This window comes from Dermochelys coriacea, chromosome 25 (genome assembly GCF_009764565.3).
Source record: "Dermochelys coriacea isolate rDerCor1 chromosome 25, rDerCor1.pri.v4, whole genome shotgun sequence".
NCBI classification, from domain to species: domain Eukaryota; kingdom Metazoa; phylum Chordata; order Testudines; family Dermochelyidae; genus Dermochelys; species Dermochelys coriacea.
In genome coordinates, this window is record NC_050092.1 from 15,298,271 (window position 1) to 15,312,073 (window position 13,803).

A 13,803-nucleotide genomic window follows, 5' to 3' on the forward strand; every position below is an offset into this window, starting at 1 on the left:
GCCTGGATTTAGGTTCCCAGAGCCAATCCCAACAAAGTTCACAAAACCAACTTCTTGCCTTGGCCTCCCCAGCACATCTCCAATAACAGGAAAGACTCAGCTCTCAGTTACACCAACGAAGAAAAATCTAGAGTAATTTCTTGACATTTACAGAGTTATGTGGCAGGAACAGAGATAGGATCTGGCCTACTGCCAAAATTATTGTTGGCGTTTTCTCATTAGCAAAGCAGAGAACAATGAGCAATGGCTAGAGCAGGAAGAGGCTGGAAAAGGCAGTGGCACAGAACTGTAGCTATGCCCTGGGCTGTATATATCAACAGAGGGGTAGCAACTGTGCTAAGCTGGCAAATGCAGGAGGGTGAAGGTGAAATGAAAGGCAAGCAAAAAGCTAGGTGGGAACCAGAAAGAGAACCAGGGCTCTTCATGACAGAGACACTAACGTTTCAACACCTGCAAAAGCAGGAGCCATGGGTTATTAAGCACTGCTGTAGGTTTCCAACTGCAGGTGGCCACGGGGCATCAGGAGCATGCTTTAATCCCAACAAGTACCTATCCACATAGGGTGCCACCATGCGGTCAGCACTGCCCTGGGAAGCGGACATCTGGAGTGGAAGGGAATGTTTCTACCCCAATGGCAGAATACGGTTTGTAGAAAAGCTATGCTCAAGGCAGTACCACATGAGAGAGCAAAGCCCATGAGTCAGATGCTAAAGAAAAGCTCTTATAAACATCCTAGAGACGCTTCTAATTGCTTAAGGAAGCCATCTCAAAGGCGAGACAGACATCAATTCAACAGACAAATGCGGATCAGCCAGGAGCCACTCCAGCCATCTCACCGGTGACCATGCCCTGTGCTGCCTGGCGGATGTAAGCTGTAAAAGTATGGTACAGTAAGCGCATACCGGTGCCTAAGCGTTCCAGTGGGCAGTGCCTTAGCAACCTCGTGATCAAATCCCGAGCATCAGCAGGAAGACCTTCATCGCCTTCAGGCCACATAATTTCATCTGAAAGAAAATGGAAAATCATGAGATGACCCCTTCCCCTGAGAGCAAAAGGCCATTTGCTTGAGAACGGCCAGGGTCAAAAGCAGATCATAGAGACACCAACTGGAGACTTGTAACTGACCACTCCACAAATGACTTGCGCTACCGCCTGGGGCCCCCCATAGCTAGTGGTCTGGGACTCCATCCAACAGGTACCCCAAAACTGGCTGGGATTGGAGGGGGCAGGAAGCTGTAGGTTCATGCCCTATTTTTCTCGCCATGAGCTCCTCTGACTTCAGGCCTCTTGCCTTTATGGCTTCAGGGAGCATCCCACTTGGGTGAGAATTAGGAGCGAGTTGAAGAAAGGTCATTATGACTTGTGGCCTTAAGGTAAAGTACCTTTGCTAGGGAAGTTATTTTTGCACAAGAAAAATGCCACAGAGTAACTGCAAAGCATATGCTAGTCACCTAACTCTGGGAAAGCTAAGAGTCCCATGTCCACACCCAGTGACTTTAAAGCTACATCATAGCTTTCTCTCTGACTCACTAATCATATGGTGAGGGTGCTGCAAGACCTGGGTGATGCCCAACAACCTAATCAGAAGAGTTATTGTTAAAAGAAAAATTAAGCAGCAATTGAAAGAGAAAAGTGAAATGACAGCTGTAGAAGGACAGCCCTGCAAGCCACGCTTCCCCCAAAGCCTAGAAAGGAAGCAAGACCCAACTAGACATGGCCCATCTACACTTTGAGAACACTCATGTCTAAATCAGATGATGAAACACCCCTGTGGCCCAAGCCTCATTCCAGGGAACAGCATTTTAGTGCAGGCAAAAATTAGGCTGTGCATTCTCCTAAGCCAGCTTCCTAAACATCTCTCCTTTCTTCTCCTTGTCCTGGGTAAGGAACACATTGTCCTTCCTCCTTCGACTGGAGTCGAACGAAGGCAGGAGTAAAAAGGAATCTGTTCATTTAGAGGATCCCAACCTCCTTGGGGCCACTGAATCAGTTCAAAAGACTAAACGCCTGGCCCAGTGCCTGCCACCTGCGAGCCAGCTGCACACTCTAACCTGCCACAAAGCCAGGGCTGTGCCAACGGCCAGCAATAGTCATGAGAGAAGCCCACGAACCCCCGCAGGCAAACGTTCATTGGTAAGCGTTTGTACAGCCCTTTGAGGACCATGGATGGAAGAGGCTAGAGAACGGCAAAATCTCATCATTGTTAACACGCAGATGAGCTGTGCTCTGCGGCCTATAATAGGAAGCGGAGCATGCATGGTTCAAAGCCTCAGTGTGCCAGAAGCACTAACCCAAATACCCAAACGCCCCAGACCTGGTGCTGATATAACCCAAGACAAAGAAGGGCTAGGAACTCTCAGACCCAGAAAGCCTCCGGAATGAAGACGAGAGGATGGACTCAGGGTATTGACCATTGCTAGAGACCTACCGCTGATCACCTGCCCAAAGAGCTCTTCTGGGGTGTCTCCGAAGAAGGGGACGCAGCCTACGAGGAACTCATATAGGATGATGCCCATGGCCCACCAGTCGACAGGCTTCCCGTAGCCTTGTATTAGGATCACTTCTGGCGCAATGTATTCAGGAGTGCCACACACCTGCATTCAAAGCAGTTTTGGTAATACTGGAACCTCTGCTCTCCATAGCAGCCCAGGTACTGCTGCAGCATGCCCAGAACTATGCTGGTTCCCTGAGATGGGGAGATATGGATACAGCATTCCCACCCTCTCCCCAGGGACCAAGAGAGATTGTTTGAACCAATGGCTCCACCCACTACAGTGTGGGATCTGAGCCTACCAAGATCCTGAATGTACCTGCTTGTCCATGAACTCCCGAGTGTCCTTCTCAATATGCCCTTCATACAAGTTTGTGGTCATGTTCATCAACCCAATTTTTGACAGGCCGAAGTCTGTTAGCTTGATGTGGCCCATCGAAGTGATTAACAAACTGCAGGAGAGAAAATGTATGCATAATCTCACTGGCTCGCTCCCTAGCAGAGCCTGGTACGAAGCAGAGTCCTGCTCTGAGAATTACATTGAAAAGGCTGGCTGCTTTCTGCTCATGCCATGGTCTTGACTTGGGATCACTCAACCAGAAGCAACTCCCATCACTCTCAATGGGGAAAGGGGACACAAAGGAAACCCCTCCTCCCTTCCCCACTTTAGAATCTGACAGCCTCTTGTCCGAGCTCCTCCAGCCCTGAGCTCCCTTTCTGTCCTTACTTGTCAGGCTTCAGGTCCCTGTGCACAATCCCGTAGTTGTGAAGATATTCTAGAGCTAGAACAGTCTCTGCAAAGTACATCTGGGCCATGTCGACTGGCAGAGGACCCATGTTCTTCAGTAGTGTGGCACAGTCCCCACCTACAGAAACATACAAACTCTCTGTGAGCCACAGGCAACTGTGCAGCATGCAGGACTGGGCCGAGAGCATCCTGAAGCATTTCAAGCAACCTCTTCTTAACAGGAATGTAGGCCTCCCTACACCAAATCAGACCCCTGAGCTGTCAAGTCCTGGATACTGCCTCAGAGTGGCCGCAACCCAATGCTATACCTGGCCAATTGCATATGGCAGAAAAGCCTTTCTTTCTGAACCTGCATGGCCACCCATCCGCCAGCTCCTGCTGCTGATTCAGGTGGCACTTGGCTCTCCAATTTTGTGGATGTTGCATTGGTACAAGCTGAGAACAGCAGGTCTAAGACTGAAACATATTGGAGAGCACTCCAGCAAGGAGGGTCTGTTGCAGCCCAAAGACATCGGTTTCCTGGTGAATGCATGTTTGTTACGTGTTTGGATGCAGATGAACAGGAAAGGCTGGTAGAGGGAACATACCGGAGACATTAAATCACCATTCATAGAACTGCTTCAGAAAGAAGACTAGATTAAAGCAGGGGGGGTATTTTAATTTACTCCATTCCAAAACAATGCCAGTGGCTAACACCACTTTGCCCTGCGCGCACACACACACACACACACACACACACACACACACACAATCCTTGCTGCACCCCGAGAGGAGGTATTAACCACCTCATTTTACAGAGAGGGAAATGGAGGCAGTGAGAGGGTAACACAAAGGAGCACCTGTCTCCAAGTTGTGTGCACAGAACAAGCTCCTCTCTCAACAGGCAGCAGATGGTTTTTGAGTCTCTGCTCTGTGAAGGAAGGAGGCTTCTCCATTCCTGCAGGAACAGGACAGGCACGGGGAGCAGAGGGCAGCATGACTTGCTCGCATAGGACATCACACATTCAGCACCGAGGGGCCTGGCGGCCATGAGAGCTAAAAGCATTCTCAGGCCGCAGCCTTCACATTGGGGATCTTTGTTTTCCTACCCTAAGACGGCAGGTTAAGGTTTAAAAATCTGCTCTAACAACCACAGTGTAAAGCCACCATTCGGCCCTTGGGTGACCAGCTTGGCTCTCACCTTCCACGTATTCCATCACCATGCACAGGTGCCTTTTGGTTTCAAAGGAGCAAAACATGCTGACCACAAAGGGGTTCTCGGCAAAGGTGAGGATGTCCCTCTCCACAAACACCTGCTGGATCTGGTTCCGCAGAATGAGGTTTTGCTTGTTAATTTTTTTTATAGCAAAACGCTGCCTGGTCTCCCTGTGCCTCACCAGATACACGGCCCTAGGAGGGGAGAAAGCGATGAGAGCACCTGCCAAGCTGCAGGCACCGTAGGGTTTGTTACTGAGCACATGGGGCTCCAGCAGCTGCTGTCAAGTTTATCGACCAGAAGAGCTGGACTTGTTGCTTCAAAACACTTGTAAAGCACAGAAAAACCTGCATCTCCCGCCACCTAGAGCAGTTCCCAGGGAGAGCGAGCATTCGCTCAGGACTCTGGCATGGGGTTTCTGGAGGTTAGCCTCTAACCTGCCAAGCACTGTGCTCCCCATGTGTAAAGGGTGAATTTGACAAGTAGGTCAATTACAACGGGCATTTCCAAGCAGGCTGCCAGCCGCATCCATCTTATTGAACACTGGCCTTATTTACAACCCCAGCAGTGAGGCAGGCGCCATTGTCAGATGTGGCAAGCTGCTCCTCGCCAGAAGGATTTATGTGCAGTTGCTGTAATGACACACTCAATGGAGTTGCGTTAAAGTGCCAAGACCGACATAGTAAGTGAGATACCTGGCCTGCTCTGTGTCTCTCTGCACTTGCCACCATTGTGCCCGCTTTCTAGGTGAGCTGGTCTTGCTCAGGCCAGGTCTAATGCTAAGATGATTAGTTCACACTTAGATCATTTGCAAAAAGAAGCCAGTGTTTGCGGTCACAAGTGGATTGCTCTGCGCAGCCCCAAGCCTGTAAGCTCCTGAGCGCCCTGCACTGAAGCAGAGGCTCTCTCCAACTTACCCATAGGCCCCATTGCTGATCAACTTGATGGTCTCAAAGTCACTCTCACAGGGTTTCCTCCGAGAAGTGGCAGCTGAGGCCCGGCTCTGCGTGAGACACACACAAAGGGGTGTTTTGATCTTTCTTCACATCCCAGTGCTGTGACTGTAAATACAGCTTATGCTTCCCCCTCCACAATTCACTAGCCATGGGAAACACTCCTGCCCACCCTTCCCTACCCCTATGGTGCCCATCACACGAAGGGACGCTTTCTTGCTACAAGGGGCTAGTCCGACCAGTAAAAGCAAACCTAGACCTAAACTCAAAGGAGGCTGCTGTTGCTCAGCATCCTTAGAAGCCACCACATCAGAAATCAACTGCACTTTGCAAACTGTGAACTGTCAAGTCAAAACTGCCTCAAGCACATGCCCGTTCAACATGTCTAGGTACCAACTGGATGGTCCATGTACAGGAATAGAGGTGTCCATGAAACATGTACCTTCAAAAATTCACACAGTTTCAGCAACCCTCCATGGGTGGACAATTCAAACTCCAAGCTCCCTGGGAATGCAGACAGCCTCCTGGCATTGCCTTATATGGGATGCCAAGACTTAATTTGCTAAGTGTCAGAGAAGCTGGTTGGCAAATGCAAACACTAACTCAGGCTGGATGGTCTTACCTCATGAGTCTCGTCATTCTCTGGGGTCATGGTGTTCCCACTATCAAAATGATCCAGCCGAACCATTTCTGCAGAAAAAACAGAAAGAGCTAGCCGTCAGGAATTCAACAGACTACACAGACACGCTGCTGCTGTTTCAGAAGGAGGAGGAACTGAAACCCGTCTATCCTGGATTAAAGGAACTCCACTGAGATTTGTACACTGCTCCCTTCGGGAGAAGTTTTTTGTTAGAAAACTGACCACCTTTTCCAGACATAGGCTTGACCCTGCTGCCGCAGCTAGTATCAGGCTGGCAGAAGGTGCCGTCTACACACGAGATGCCTCGCACAAGTTCACTGAGCAACCTGCACTGAGTGCCAACTTCACCAAAAGCTGCAGAGATGCTTTTCCTGGCCTACTCCCACTGCATTGTCTGGGTTTGCTGCACACACAATCCCTCTGCAGCCAATATTCTGACTGTTCACCGGGATGTGATGGGCTGCTATATATGTGGGATCAGCAAACTGGACTGGATAAAGAAGAACAGATACAAAACTTTGCCCACATCAAGCCTCTGCCATCCTCAAGTGCTTGACTAACTTCTGGTCTCTCACCCATCCCTCTGCAAGTCCAGCATCAATTCTTCCCAGGGCTGGGAGCACCAAAACACCACAAGGAAGCCTGCTGGCAGGCAGCAGGCAGCCTGACTCACAGATATCTGTCAGAATGGAAGCTTCAGGCTCTTTGAGGCCTTCATCACTAACAAAAACTAATGCCAAAAGTAGAAAGTGTCACCATCCATACTGCGCTCTGTGTTCATATGTTTCTTTGATGTCTGCCTGCCTGGAGCCCACACAACGTCTGTACGTTTTTGTTTTAGCCATTATTGCTGGGAAATTCAGGGCCTTGGAATCAAGGGGTTAAACATTTATATAATTCTATCTACTCTGCACCATCCTTTGTGTGTTCTTCAAGGATTATGATTCCCCCACAGGCCTTGGCTTCCCATGGATCAAGTGTTCTTGAAAGTAATCTACTGTATTTAATACATAGCGAGCAATAATGAAGGAAAATTTGGCATGGAGAGACTTGGACACAGTCCTAGAATGCACATCCCACCTTACTGCCACAGTCCAAGCATGGATGGGTTTGGAAGCTTATGCACTTTTATCCCTGCACAGACTGCTTCAGCACTATGCCTCTGCAAGGATTAGCACAATCATGCCATCTGAACCTTTGCTACCACAGCATCTAGAGAGGTACATTTCCAACAACAACTTCAAGGCTAATTCCACCCATCAGTATCAGTCAGAACTTGTTGAAGAAAGAGTTACCTGCTGGTCTGAGAGATCTCCTGATTGGCCTCATAAGCATCTATTCCAATGCAATATGTAAGGAATAGGAGGCAGAGTTAACGATGCTATCGGAACCTTAACACTTGGGCAATTAACATTTGGGGATGCAATGTTTATACACTTACCAAAGATCAAGATCCAGTGGGAAGAAAGCACAAATCCTATCCTGCAGGAGTCACCTGCACTGCGGGACTGGGAGGGGGTTACTGCCTTACGCACATGTTAGGAAACATCTGCACTGTCACTTCACCAGAGTTGAGGGGAAAGGGCATCCCAGAGGATACACCAACAGCTACCTAGACCTGACCTGCTGACTGCATAGTGATTTCTGACAGTCCTGCCGCATCTTCATTTCATAGTGCGGGTCATTCTGCCCAGCAGCGAGGTGTGCTGGAGCGACAAGCTCTCAGGTCTGTCTGTGGAGCACTTTCAGCACAGGCAGGGGCAGCACAAACCTCTCCACACCATGCTGCCACACCACCACCCCCTTTTGCCCTGGAGATACCACCCTTAGAAGAGCCTGTTCAGTCCTTCTCCGTTGGCCGAGAACATCAGCAAAGCTGACACTAGCGTTAACTGCAGTGGTGACTTTTGGAGTTTGGGCAGCTCCTAGCCTGGGAGTAGCAGAGACCTTCCAACACATGCTAACTCTGACTAACTGGCAGCAGACTTGTGCAAGAAGCTCCTTCTCCTGTTCCTGATCCCCTGCCTGATCACTCAGCCAGACACAGTCCAAGAGCTGTAAACATCCCTACCCTCCAGAGGGTCCTTGGCAAGCCCCAGCTGGCTGATGATGTACCGCGGGATATCAGTTTTTATTCCTTGGCCTACTTTAGCATGTCCTTCCACGGCTTCCAGAAGATGATAGAATTCCTCAGGATCAAACTCCTAGCCAAAGGAGAATAAGTGCAATCAAGGAGTGAGTTCTGCCTTTGTCTCTTTAAATAAAAGCACCTCCCCCACCACAGCTCACAGGCATCACAGTACAGAGGCATGTACATATTCGTAAATGGAATTAGAGTAACTATCGAAGATTGCAATGATAGCATCCCGTAACTCCAGAGCTAAAGGGAACCCTATGTGGGCATCAGAACTCTGCAGGAGAACCATGGCTCCCCTAATCTTGGGTTTGTGTCTGCAATTCCAGTGTAATCCCTCCTGGTTGAAAAATCCAGCCAAGTGCCGTGTCCCAGAATTCAGGGGGCAAGCTGGCTGTATGCCTGAGCTGGTGTACCTACTATTTCTTCCGGCTGTAAATGATTCTTGGACTAGCCCTACTGAGAGAGATTTGGAAATACACCACTGATAACTTTAGGTTTTCAAGGTGGATTAATAACCAAAGGAGAATGTGTGTTGGAGATTAAGTGTAACGGATAAAAGCTAGATGGACAAGAAAAGGAAAACAGATTAGACATTCCCACCTCACTGTAATTCCCATCCTGTACTATAATATTCTTTAACACATGGATCTAAAGATCTGATGGTCTTCGTCTTCTCTCTCTGGTCCCTAGCCAAGTTCTCTAACGGTGAGTCTGAAGCCCAGTGGCTGGGTTAGCGAGTACAGTTAAGCTTGTGTTAGGGTTACTCCGTTACTGCGTATATGACAGAAGAGCTGCACAGCTGTTCTGTTGTTGGGTGCACGAACGTAGATCGAGCTGTTCTGCGCAAAGTGATTCTTTCCAATTTACTCCATGAGTAACGAGCACTTCGCTTTCCAAAGGCATACCCATGACAAAGACCTGCACATGTAGACAGCCTGGCAGGCCATGCAGTACTCCTTACCAAGCACTCCAGAAGGCGGGCAGGGCGGGATATTATTAGCAGCAGCTTCCTGACCAGCTGGTCAATGAACCTCACTTCCTCACTCTCTGAACGCTCCTGGGCCTGCAGAGAATGAGACGAATGCTGAGGTCACCAAACAGCCATTGTCAGTGGGGGGCTAGGGTTGGGAGGAGGGTGGGATTGTGAGAACACCCAAAACACTCACATCGTGGAGCATTTTCTCTAGTTTCTCCTGCAGCTCCATGAAGTAGCGTGAAGTGATGAGAGCTTGTTGGGACTTGGCCAGACAGTCTCGGGCCAGCTCAATGATCTGATGGTGGATGAACCCCAGCACACCATCAGCAAGCGGCAGCATACTGCTCGACGAGCAGCTGGTGATGGTCCCCTGCAGGCGCTCCTCCATCTGCGCTGTGGCCTGCAGGGCAGAGCAGGAGATGACTACAGAGGGACTGAGACCTTGAGCCTACATCCGTGTGTTTGCACTGGGTCAGCTGTGCTGATGGCTAACTCCTACTGCAAGTGCGCTGCCCCGGGGCAAGCCATGACCTACACAAGTGCAGCACGTTTACATTAGGGGCTACATCGTCAGCTGGAGTGAACTTGGAGTTATGACAGTTTACACCAGCTGATGTTCTGGCCCTGCGGTTTGCACAGGTGCAGCTACCCCACTGGCTAAAAGCCCCAGTGCACACCCAAGCCTGGGTTCATTTAGAGAGAGAGAGAGAGACACACACACACACACACACATATATATATTCCGGAACATCCTTCTGAGAAGATTGCAGAGCAGACCCTTGTGGTCCAAACACTCCTAGCTACAGGACAAGTCTTTCAGTATGACACTGCATCAGAGATGGATCATTTCCAAGTGATCTGGCACTCAGCAGTTACCAGCTCTTTCTCCCCATAAACCTTTAAGTAGAAGCGTGTGAAACCACAGGAAGGATGAAAACAAAGGGGCTTGTTGCTTTGTTTATTATCTCCCCTGGCAGGCCTGCAGCCGGGAAATTGCCACCTGACAAAATGGAAAAACTGGCTGCCGGAAGCTATGAGCTGCTGTGCCCAGCAATGCAGCACATAAGCCTGGATCCCAGCTCGCTCAGAACCGGAGCCTGGCACGCACTGGGCTGTCTTTTATGACTGCAGCATGCCAGCGACATACAAAGTAATTGTACTGATCCTCACATTAGGCATGTGCTGGAAAGAATGTTCCTCTTATGTATGCGACTTTGAGCTGTCCTGGCACCCTAGGACCATTGCAGCTGTACAAACAGGAGGAATGAGAATTTCCCTGCTTTTGTGATATTATGTCTCACTATTTTAGACTGCTGTAACTGCACTGATATTGTTTCATTTGAAAAATCTCAGCACAACATTCACGTGTTTACATGGACATTCTGGAGATCACTTCTTGGTTAAAACAGACTATTACTGAGAGTTTTATGTTGCTGCAGTAACACATGCTCCACAGTGACCAGGAGAGGACATTATGAATCTTCTGCTCTCCCCCCAGTGAATTATCAGGTTTCCAGCCCCCTCACACACCGCCCCTGTAAGGTACACTTTGTGTCCCAGGACAAAGAACAGAAATGATTTTGCTAAAGACTAAATTGCTGAAAAGCCGAAGATACATTATGATCGAATAATCTTTCTGAGCTCTGGGCAGTTACCTTTGGGAATCGTTCCTTGTAGACGTGATTCATCATAACAATCTCATTATCAAAAGCTCCACTTGTTCGTCCAGGGCTGGGAGGAAAAAACAGGTTTATCTTCAGAAAACCAAGTAATTATGGGTTTGTGCAGTCTTAAGTGCCTTTGGAGACTCATCACACTTTGTTTTCTATTCAACTGCTATGTTTCACAAGCCATTTAAAGCACATTCACACCAAGCACTCAGCATCCTGACAGTTAGTGACTCCCCCAGGGCACCTCCACCCCCAAATACAGCTCCCCAATGCACCTCAATGGCTGCCTGCAGCTCTCCCGCCACCCTACCCTCCCACCAACAGCAGCACAACTCACTGCTGCCCTGAAGCATCCCCTCTGGAACTGCTCATCATTCCTGACTTGCAGAACATCCCCCACCACATTCCCAATCTGCACCCCTAGCTGTTAGACTCCGGGAGGAGAGACTGGTTGATGAAGAGACTGCCTGGCAGCTGTCTGAGCTGAATAACTGCAATAAGTTACTCCGACCTCCAGACTCATGGCATTTATAAACCAAGGTAGTTTTGAATCTAGATCTCGAGAGCTGAGAGACTAATGCGTCCATTAAAGAAAGGGCTTGTCCTTTTTCTTTCCCTCAGGGTTATAATTTCTGCCCCAGTCCCCACCCTAATGCCAGTATTACAAAGAGCAAAGTATAATGCCAATGGAGAGATGCCTAGACCACAGCCAACCGTGAGCAGGCCAGCAATGTGATTGACACCCAGGGTCACCCATAAGCAGATCTGCTGCTTTAGTTGTCTTTTCACTACTGGCAGCAAAACAATTGATTTTTGTTCTTTGCAAGGCACAGAGGGATCTTCATATGAATTGTTTATCTTTTTTAGCCCACCAGTGAATTCAGCGGACCCTTCTTTCTCCCCTGGCCACAACGCCACCACTGGAATCTTAATCCGGTTACACAAAGCCAGATATAGGGAGCAGCCACCAACTCGTTAACCAAGACATAACAAATGCCAAGATCAAAACCAGTTTCAGCTCTCCCCCCGTTCTCATTTCAGTAACTAAGAAGTAAGCCACAGCTTAGCGAGGGACTCTTTGTATTTTCTATGTACAAGTGATGGCAGCCATATAACTAGCATTTCTTTGGTAAAGCATTCATCCACTTGTAAAGCCCTTGAGATAATCAATCTAATTTTAATGAAATTTCAGGCGACAAAACCCAGGACCAATTACAGCTCTCGCCCTCCTAATGAGGCCTCTAAACATATTCCACAACAGGAAAAAGTATTTAACTGAAATATTCCCTGTAAGGATGCACACTTGCTGCACTTGACAACTGCAGAACAAACCAATGAATGGAAACTCGACATTCCTATGCACAGCAAGTTTATGAAGGGGCACTGTCAAATTCAGGAGGTCTGCATGTTTAGTCTATTATCAGTTGCAGAAGTTGAGGAGGAGTTGCCAGGCACTCTTGCTTGTACTTCTCTGCTCCACTCCCATGCTGGACCTTTCTTGTGAATTTCATGCAATGTGCCTATGTACAAGAAGGGAACAGACAGATGCAGCTACACACAAATACACTGCATGTCTGAAATCTCTGAGAATGCTGTACAGCTGCTTGCGGTCCTGGTTCTGAAAAAGCAATGGTTGGGGAGAATGGGGGTGAGGGAAGAAAAAAGGCACTGCAAACAGATGTACCCAGAGCACCTAGTTTTTATTTAATACACGTAATGCTTCTAGATCCAATTACATAAACAGATTTTTTTTAATCTTTCAAGGGTAAGTCTGATTCCTGGCCTCTTGACTTTGATCCCAACCTGCAGCAGGGTCTGCAAGGACAGACTCTCAGGTATGCCCTGATCTGATCCGAGGATCAGTTGAGAATTTACCTCTCAATCTGCTGTGACCCACCCAAGGGTCAGCGTGAAGCCATGAGTCCCAACTGAAGGACACAAAACAAACAACATAACAAGGCGCTTCAGACAAAGCTTCTGTAATCTCAGCCTCAAGAGCCCGTATCTCAGGCATAAACTGTTTCCAGCAACAAAAGCCTCATGCTAGCAGACTTGTGTATGGCTTGTACATCAAGTCCAGAGGAAAGCCTCCCGAGAGGCAGGGAGCGCCGACAGGATTAGCATGAGATTTATTGGACTGTGCTTTGGAATCAAACTCCTGCCATTTTCCATTCGTGGAACTGCTGCAGGGAAAGCAGTGGCATTTCTGTAGAACACGGTTTGTGTAGTGAAGCACAAGAAATACCAAGTTTCACACCCCCAGACTCTCACGGAGAGCAGAGAATCAGACTGGTGGTCAGCATTATTGGTACAGCCAAACTGTGACTGGGCTAGTCCATAACTGTCCACTAGGGGGCTTCTTGCACCTTCCTCTGAAGCAGCAAGTGCCAGCCTGCATCAGACAGAGGATCCCAGGCTAGATGGGCCTGCTCCAGTCTGGCAATGCCTATGACAACGAAATGCCTCCTTCACCAGCATCAGACACAGGCATCAGACACAAAACTTCATGCACGTGTGCACATATACATGTATGCACACACACATTGTGGAAAGCCCAGGGGCAGCCAGAGGCTTTGGATACCTTAGGCTCCTGGATCGTGGCCGCAGGCAGGGTGAACAGCGCCCCTCCTCGTCCATGACACTCTCTGTGCTGCGGAAATGTTTAGAGAGGAAATGCAGCTCATCAAGGGTGGGCTGGTATGGCAATTGGTGCAGACGCTCCTGAGAGGATGAAGACGACTGGATAGAACAACAAATGCAAGCAGTTAGGAGACAGCTATATTCCTCCATTGGAGCAGGATGGAAACAGTTCATTAGAAACAGCTGCCTCACACTCCTTTAATAGATTGGAAATACTGACGGGCAACCTGTGGGCCTTGCTTTTTACAAATACTCCCAAATTTGCTGCACATAAGTGTGAAAAATGAATTGCATTAGCCCTCAAACACCATGAGATCAGGCACTGTCAGCTTCCCCAGACATCTCTGACCTGC

The 13,803-nt window shown here is 48.7% G+C and overlaps 1 protein-coding gene across 13 annotated transcripts in view; it reads right to left on the reverse strand.

Moving 5' to 3' along the window:
* Window positions 1-13,803, reverse strand: part of MAST3 (microtubule associated serine/threonine kinase 3) — a 74,525-nt gene that overhangs the window by 13,317 nt on the left and 47,405 nt on the right. For 12 of the 13 annotated variants that reach the window (XM_043502545.1, XM_043502543.1, XM_043502538.1 and 9 more), the window contains 12 exons: window positions 13,392-13,549; window positions 10,796-10,871; window positions 9,331-9,540; window positions 9,126-9,227; window positions 8,099-8,231; window positions 6,010-6,077; window positions 5,352-5,437; window positions 4,420-4,628; window positions 3,219-3,357; window positions 2,811-2,943; window positions 2,429-2,594; window positions 903-1,004 (listed from right to left, as the gene is read on the reverse strand). In XM_043502545.1, coding sequence (XP_043358480.1) covers window positions 903-1,004; window positions 2,429-2,594; window positions 2,811-2,943; window positions 3,219-3,357; window positions 4,420-4,628; window positions 5,352-5,437; window positions 6,010-6,077; window positions 8,099-8,231; window positions 9,126-9,227; window positions 9,331-9,540; window positions 10,796-10,871; window positions 13,392-13,549 — 1,582 coding nt within the window. Of the gene's footprint in view, window positions 1-902; window positions 1,005-2,428; window positions 2,595-2,810; window positions 2,944-3,218; window positions 3,358-4,419; window positions 4,629-5,351; window positions 5,438-6,009; window positions 6,078-8,098; window positions 8,232-9,125; window positions 9,228-9,330; window positions 9,541-10,795; window positions 10,872-12,142; window positions 12,313-13,391; window positions 13,550-13,803 lie in introns of those variants that run through there. The other variant, XM_043502548.1, reaches the window with a different exon arrangement.